Raw genomic sequence first — 8,552 nt, 5'->3', positions numbered from 1 at the left:
CATTATCCTATCTGCCTTGGCTTATCCTATCTGCCTTGGATAAGCTAGGCATGGATTGACTACGATGCCAGGAGGGTCAAGGAGATCAAGGAGGTGCAGAAGATCTTACCACCTGGGTCACATAAGAGGTCATGCAAGGAGACCTTTAGTGTTGAGCCCACCAAGCTCAATCTAAAGGCATGCCCATCCAAGACCTACCCTGAGGCCCTGAAGACCGCGGAGTTGGAGGAGGCCCTAGAGTACATCTCGAGGATACACCGTACCGATGCAAAGCTCCAGGAGATGGATGCTAGCACTACCCCACCACCTAGTCAGAGTTAGCTTTCTAGTGATGCTCTAATAATGTAGTAGTTATAGTGTTGACGATGAGCCCTGCATGGCTATGAGACATGACTCACTTTTAGAAGTATAGTAGAATGTCCCTCTTTTAGAGCCTACCTACATGTAGTGCGATTCTCACGAGTCTTCTAGTGTAGCTGCTAGAGACATCGCCATGTAATAAGCTCATGTAATGAATGCTTGGATCTTAATGCTTCTTATGGCTGTTCTTGCTTATTTGTTTGAGTGTATGGTTAGAATTAAAATTGCTAATAAATCACCTAACCCCTTAACAACTCATGACCTAACATTTGCAGCAAGATGCCATGTGGCCGCTCTAAATGTCTGAACCATTGCTCCCCATCCTCGTGCCCACTGGTCGTGGTTGTGGACATGGCCGTGGAGGAGGACACAATGTCGCCCACATTGCCCTTAACCTTGAGGAGGAGGCACCACCCATCGGAGAGCAGCATGTGGAGGAGCCCATCCTAGAGGAGCCAGGCATAGCCTAGCCTAGGGGCGAGGATGCTCCACCTGGGGGTGACAATGCTCCACCACCACCACCACTTCTATCTGAGGTGATGGACCACTAGATGCGTCTCATGGAGACGCTGGCTGAGGGGCTACTACTACGCAATGGAGGTCTGCACAACGACTTCCAAAGGAAGCTAGAGGGGTTCCTCAAGCTAAGGCCCCTACCTTCGATAACTCTAACGATGACCCCATTGCCGCCAAGGACTGCCTACGTGAGATGGAGAAGAAGCTGGACCTAACCACTTGCTCCGATGAGGAGTGTGTTCGAGTCGTAGCCCACCAGCTCACTAGCACTGCACACGTGTGGTGGGACAACTACTGTGACACCCACGCTAACCCTACGCATATCTCATGGAGGAGTTCATCAAATCTTTCCGTGAGCACCACATGCCCAAGGGCATGATGGATGCTAAGGTGGAAGAGTTCCGCAACATTTCCTAGGGGTGCTAGAAGATCTAGGAGTATGCCAACCACTTCACTCGCATGATGAGGTATGCTCCAGATGAGATAGACTCCAAGAAGAAGAAGAAGTACTTCTTCAAGAAGGGTTTGAGCACATGCCTCAAGGTGGCCCTCTTAGGTCATACCTGCTACACCCTCCGGGAGATGATGAACAAGATCCTAGAGATTGAGAGGGATCATCTGGAGGCCAATGCCCTCTACAAGGAGAAGAAGTGCTGGTCTGAGAGCACATCTCATGCCCTGGCACCTCAGAGGCCACGTGCTCACATGCCCTTGCTGCCCTACCCTCGTGCTATCTAGGGAGCCACACCTACTCTGAGCCTTGGAGGTAGTACCTACACCGCTAACTACCACCGCCCTGCTCAGAGCCCTAATAGATGGAAGACCGCTGTGCCCACTGCCACAGGTAGCGTGCCTTTCACTTGCTTCAGCTGTGGCCAGCTAGGCCATAAGGTCATCGACTACCCATGAAGAATGCTACACCACCTGCTCCGACACCAGCGAGATATGCTTCTGTTTAGGGTAGGCCACAGAAGCCCACCGTGGGACCCACCTACGGTCGTCTCACCCACCTGACCGCTAAGGACGCCTAGAACACCCCTGATGCGGTGTATGTTATGTTTTAGTGCATGGATCCAAGGCTTTAGTACTATTTGATTTTGGTGCTACTTGTTCATACATATCCACCAAGTTTCCACGAGAGCATAACCTACCAATAACCCGACGAAGAGTGCCCATAGACACTAGTTCACCCTTGGGCAACATCAGATGCACCAAGAGATGTCAGGGAGTGAACATCACCATTGAGGGTCACCCTTTTCTAGCCGATGTTACCTTGCTTCCCTCTGATGGACTAGATGTCATACTGGGGATGGATTGGCTGACTCAACATAAGGGAGTAATATCTTGCTCACCAAGATATGTGGAGATAACACATCTGAGTGGGCATGTGATATGATGTGAACCCAACCTTGAGAGGATAGTTTCCATGTTGTGTGCCTTGGAAGCCAAGTCAGTCAAGGAGGTACCTATAGTGTGCGAATATCCTGATGTGTTTCCTGAAGAACTACCAGGTATGCCACCTGATCAGGATGTGGAGTTTGTAATCGACCTTCTACCTGATACAAGACCTATTGCTAAGAGGCCCTACTGCATGTCGGTTGATGAGCTAGAGAAGCTCAAGAAATAGTTTAGGGAGTTGTCTGACAAGGGGTACATTAGGCCTAGTGCTTCACCCTAGGGTTCCCCTATCTTATTTGTGAAGAAGAAGGATGGCTCCATGAGGATGTGCATTGACTATCAGAACTTGAATGCCATGACTGTCAAGAACAAGTACCCACTGCTGAGGATAGATGATCTACTAGACCAGCTGAGGAATGCCAAGTTTTTTCCAAGATTGATCTCCGATCTAGGTACCATCAGATGAGGATGAGGACTGAGGACACTCCCAAGACCACCTTTGTCACTAGGTATGGGCAGTATGAGTTCACTGTTGTGTCCTTTGGACTCACTAATGCCTCAGCCTACTTCATGAATATGATGAACAAGGTGTTCATGGAGGAGCTAGATAAGTTCATAGTGGTATTCATCGATGACATTCTTGTCTATTCGTCCACTATAGAAGAACATGAGTAGCATTTGAGAGTAATGCTAGAGAAGCTAAGGCAGAATCAGCTATATGCCAAGTTCAGTAAGTGTGAGTTCTGGCTCGAAGAAGTCGCCTTCCTAGGTTATGTTCTCACTGTTGAGGGAGTAGCTGTGGATCCTACCAAGATTGAAGTCGTGAAAGAGTGGGAACAACCCTACAATGTGACTGATATCCAGAGTTTCCTTGGGTTGGTAGGATACTACCATCGCTTCATTGAGAACTTCTCCAAGATAGCCAAGCTGATGACCAACCTTCTAAAGAAGACCAATGCATTTGAATGGACGCCAGAGTGTGAGCAAAGCTTCCAAACCTTGAAGCAAAAGCTTACCACCACTCTTGTGCTAGCATTGCCAGACATTCAACAAGATTTCATGGTCTATTATGATGCATCTAGACAGGGACTTGGTTGTGTTTTGATGCAAAATGGGACATTTATAGCTTATGCTTCCTGCCAATTGAAGGACCATGAACAACGCTACCCGACCCATGACCATGAACTTGCAACTATTGAGCATGCCCTAAAGATCTAGAGACACTACCTAATCAAAAACAAATGTGACATCTACACTAAACACAAGAGCCTAAAGTACTTCTTCACTCAAGAGGATTTGAACATGAGACAACACCAATGGCTAGAGGTGATTAAGGACTATAGCCTAGAGATACATTATCACCCAGGGAAAGCTAACGTAGTTACAGATGCCCTGAGCCATCAGAGCTATTGCCATAGTCTGACGATAGAGGCTATACCACCAGAGTTGAGTCAGGAGATGGAGGACCTCCAACTCGAGATCCTACCAAAGGGAGTGCTAAATGAGCTTCGAGTGCAGTACAATCTCGAAGATCGAATCCACGAAGCCCGACAAGATTGCCTTGAAATTTGGGAAATCCAAGATCTCATGGAGCAAGGTAAGTGTCTAGAGTTTAGAGAAGATGAACAAGGAGTGTACTGGTACAAGGATAGAATCTGTGTACCCTTAGATATAGCCCTACGAGAAGAGATCCTAGCTGAAGGAAATTGTAATACCCTAGGTGTTAGTCATGAGTTAAGCAGTGAAATTGGACTTAAGTAGGATATGTCAAGCAATGATTATGATCTCTTGTTCATAATTTTGAAGTGATGATGAAGGTGTTGAGGTCCAATCTATGAAATTTAGTCCCAACCTGAAGTTGGACAACACATCTTTGCTTACATGTGGACCCTAGTTAAGGTTAGGCATGAGTAATGTTAAACATGCTTGTTTCATATACATTACATCAACATGCATCCATCTTGACTAGTGGAAAAGATTCATGAAGTTTGGAATCAAGAAGTCACATGAAATGATAAGTTATAATCTTTCTTGAATTGCTTCATTAGGTGAATGGAAACATGGGATGTCGACCAAACCTTGCTACCTTGCCCAAATTACTCTAATTGAACTTTACAACAAAAGTTATGAAGGGTTCATGTTGAGCAAATGTCAAGAAAATGCTTCAATGGATCAAAAAGGATAATTTAAGGTTTATCGTGATACTGCTTTGACCAAGGTCAAATAACATTGTGGAAGTTTGACCTTAAATAAAAGTTGAAGTTCTAGTGGAGTACTATAAACTTTATTTTTGGACCAAGACCTGATTCAACTTCTAAGTGTCTCACATAGTGGTCTAAATTTTGAATGCAATGTTGTTTTGGGCCCTCTAAAATTTTTCTAAGTCCCTGATCAACAACAGCGAGTTGACATGTTGTGATATTGTTATCTTCCAAATTCATATGGTAACTCAATTGGATTCCTTAATATGAGTTGAAGTAAAATGTGTGGAGGAAACAAAAAAATAAGTCTCAACAGATTTGAAGGTCATTTGATCATTCAAAGATTCTCTCCAAAATGGCAAGTTCACTGAATTCGGTCACACTTTGCTGAAACTCTGAAATCCAAATTTTAGTTTCATCTACCTATGTTTGGAGATTTGTATCTTGCAAACCAAGCTAAACCAATCTATGATCCTTTAACCAATGTTGCAGAGCAAGGTGTGCACAACAAACTTTGTTTAAGGGTCATGAGCTAGTTTAGTCCCTAACTTAGTCAAACTAAGGGCTCAAAACTAAACCCAAAGCTATTTTGGATCTAAAAATTTTGGCTAAGTCTGAGATTACATTGTTGATGATGATTGGCATCTCGCATTCTCAAATTTTTGTTAAACAACTCGAGTTGAGCCAAATATCCCTTGGATGCGCATTGACTCCCTGGTGCTCCGCCACCAGTCCACCGCCGCCGACGAGCCTCCTTCGGCCGATGTTGGCGAGCTCCCGCGTGTCCTCTGCTCCAAGTTGCGTGAAGGACCTCACGCAAGAATTCGATGAAAGGGAAGGGCCTAACTGCAAAGCTATTGACTCATATGAACAGTGCCTAGAAGGACCTGTTCGCTGAAGTCTATTTTCATGAAAGTTTAGGGGCCTTAGTGCAAATATATTTTTCTTTTATGGCTAAAACTTTGGAAAATCATAATAAATTGTTGAAAAATTGTAAAATGGCAAATGAGGACTTTTTGGAATCCTTGTGAGTAGATATACACAGTAGAGTCATCTTATGATATGTGTTAGTAGAAGGTTTTTACTGTTTTTATTTATCTAAGTTAATTAGGGTTTTCTAGGGATAAATTCATATCTAAAGTTGTGGTGCTCCAATTGCTGTGAAAAATTTATGGTAGGCTACTGATGCTATGTGTGTGCTGTGGTAAACATTTCATGGTCATTAGATGTAGTATGATTGATTTATTGATTTAACTTGTTTATTGCTTGATAAATGGTTTTAAATAAGTTATATTTTTTATGAAGATGCAAAAATGGACAAGGTGGTTCCATTACCTTGGTATGATGTTGTTGTGTCATGTTTATACATAATATGGCCATGTGTTTACAGAAAATAGTGTGTTTTAGATTTATCTTGCTCGCACATTTTTTCTTGCATTAGCAATTTGTCTTTTTTGTAATAATTAATCTATAAAACCTGAGAATGTGAAATTTGTGTAGTAGCCATGTTTTGATAACATCTACCACTCATAAAAGTCTCAGCCCCAAACTAGTTGTTCTCATATATTACTAAAATTATATATATGTTTATTAGGAAAAAAGATTAATAAAAGCATAATTATAGATAAAGCTTGTAATTGTATTTGGTGATGGTTTGAGTGATTGGGGTTCAATAAAGTGTTGCTAAGTATGTTAGTGGTGGTGGAAGTTCTTGAATGGTCATGTGTGCATGCTCTTTGTTAGCAAAACAAGTGAAACATCAAATTGTTACATTCTAAAATGGCTGCTTGTGCATATTCTGTTGTGATGATAACTTCATGGATAAAATGATATTTTCTATAAATATGGTGAATACAAAAGTTGTATATAATTTCCTTATATTGCTTGTCCTAAAATTTTATGATTTTAGGCCTGATGGTGTAGGAGTTAGAAAGTTTAGAAGTTTGCTGTCAAGTTTTTGCATGTCCTTTGGATAGATCTGAATGATTGTATTGTTTGGCTCATTTAAACATAGAATCATGTATTGGTGATAATAGGAGAGTTATAGTGATTTTCCTAATCTTTCTAAAATGTCTGAGATCACTACTTTTGGTGGTATAGAACTCTAGTTATTGCTATTAAGAGTGGAATGGCAGGTTCTGTCCAAATCTGGATAGAGATGTCTTCATTGTGTTATTTAACCCTTTTAGCTGTGAAGTCACCCTTAGATGATAATAACAAAGTTTTATATAATCTCATTAGCTGTCCATAAAGTCTAGGATCACCCTTGTTGGAGGCCTATAACTCTAGTTATGGTTAAATTGAGTGGTTGTTATGTTGCTGTCTAGATTTTGTGTATATACTTGGAGTTGATTGCTTATGCTTGATCTTGATTGTATGATTACTAGGATTAGCTTGTGCTAGATGATTCCTTAAAGTAGCATAATTTGAGTGCCTCATTGGTGAATGCTTGGTGTTATTTTCTTGCTACCTTACCATGATAGGCCTGTGCAATAATTAGTTAAATGACTTGCTTTCTAGTGCTTAAGTCAATATGATGTTACCTTGTCCTTGCCTTTGTATGCCTATTGCAATGCATCATGAGTTGTTTTATATGCATTCATACATCTGCATTTTTCATCTCATCTAGGTATGCTAGATGCACCACGTAAAGGATGTGATGTTAGAGCCGAACATGAAGATGGAGTTTGGTGAATCCATCTAGAAGATGGAAGGACTAAGCAAGTGCCGAGATGGGAGATGCTCACCAAGCGAGTGTCATCTAACAAACACTAACCTAGTGTTGGATCCCAGGTAAGCCCCGGAGCATTCTAAGCCTCCTATGTTTTACAAATATCAACTTGAGTCCTTTTATGTTTGATGCATTAGGTTATAAGAGTTGATTGGAACCACTTGTTGCTTATACTTTCCTTATCTAGACAAATATATCTTGAACCCTATGTAGGTCTTGGATCGAATATATGCTTAGCCATGCTTAGTCCAGTAGAAGTCGGGTGATTTCCTGTCACCTGTAAGATATAGGTAGATATCTGATCGCGGTTGGCTATAATTGATATCGTGGGAATAACCATGTGTTGATGAATAAAAGGAGACCGAGCGCGATTGTGATAGAGAAGCAACAAGGCATGGAGGTCTTGGTGCCTATTTATCCCTATCTATGTTAGTTAAGGACTAATTCGCTGTATGTCCTCATGTTATGTTGAACGCATGCCTAGCACTTAGTTGGCTAGATAAGTCGTTTCAACCACGAAGCCAAGTAGCTCAACTCAGGCCGGGACCCGATAAGTGAAAGTGTGCACACTGGAGGAAGTAAGGATGTGTGGGGAGCCAGTGGCATGAGTCCATGGGTAGGTCGGGCCTAAACTTCCTAGCAGACTGGTAGTATCCCTGAGGGTGCGGCGCTGATCAGACCCATGACTATACCGGAGTTGTACCAAAGGTGACCTAAGACTATCTTGGCGTAGGTATGTCTAGGTTTGTGATAGGAATCACTCCCCAACTGGTTGGAATCCATTCGAGTCGTTGTCTCTCCCGGATAGTGAGAACTTGACTGAGCAGCGACAACATAACATTAATTGATGGATCTTGATGGTTATGATGATGCTCAAATTAATACACCGGATATGGTTACTAATGTTTGTTAGCTTAATCAAGTGATTGCTCTAATATAGGTGCTAATCTGGAGATGCTTAATTGAATAGGTATTCAATTTGATGCTAAAGATATTAAATCTCTAAGTTATGTTACTTAAGCTTTTATGCAAAATATTGTCAAGCTTACTACACCGATAAAGCCTTGCATACTCCTTGGTGTCACTTTATTTTTGGTTTATGATGGGTAAGTCTAGATGAGTACATTCTTATATTTAGGGTTTATCCCACCATGTTGTAGGTGAAGTTCTCGGCCTGCTAAAGATGGTGGCTAACCGCCGGTGGGCTCGGTGACCCTATATAGTGTTCTTATCTATATACTTTTGTCAGAGGATATCCCATATGCTAGCAATGTATTTGGAACTTATATTATTATAATCAGTTGAAAGCTATGTTGTTTTCACTAATCAGTTTTGAAACCCAAACT

At 42.0% G+C, this 8,552-nt stretch overlaps 1 protein-coding gene across 1 annotated transcript; it reads left to right on the top strand.

Annotated features, from left to right (window-relative positions):
- The first annotated feature begins 2,961 nt into the window (after positions 1-2,961).
- Positions 2,962-3,492, top strand: LOC136491589 (uncharacterized mitochondrial protein AtMg00860-like). The gene has a single exon (XM_066487888.1). It carries the CDS (start codon positions 2,962-2,964, stop codon positions 3,490-3,492), a length of 531 nt encoding a protein of 176 aa, XP_066343985.1.
- The last annotated feature ends 5,060 nt before the right edge of the window (positions 3,493-8,552 follow it).

The sequence above is a fragment of the Miscanthus floridulus genome, chromosome 11 (assembly GCF_019320115.1).
Source record: "Miscanthus floridulus cultivar M001 chromosome 11, ASM1932011v1, whole genome shotgun sequence".
NCBI classification, from domain to species: Eukaryota; Viridiplantae; Streptophyta; class Magnoliopsida; order Poales; family Poaceae; genus Miscanthus; species Miscanthus floridulus.
Note: the sequence above shows the minus strand (reverse complement) of the source record. Positions and strands in the feature narration are given on the sequence as shown.

What these genes read in the sequence shown, in the direction of transcription:
- LOC136491589 (XM_066487888.1), top strand. Translation starts at nt 2,962, where the DNA reads ATGCTAGAGAAGCTAAGGCAGAATCAGCTATATGCCAAGTTCAGTAAG.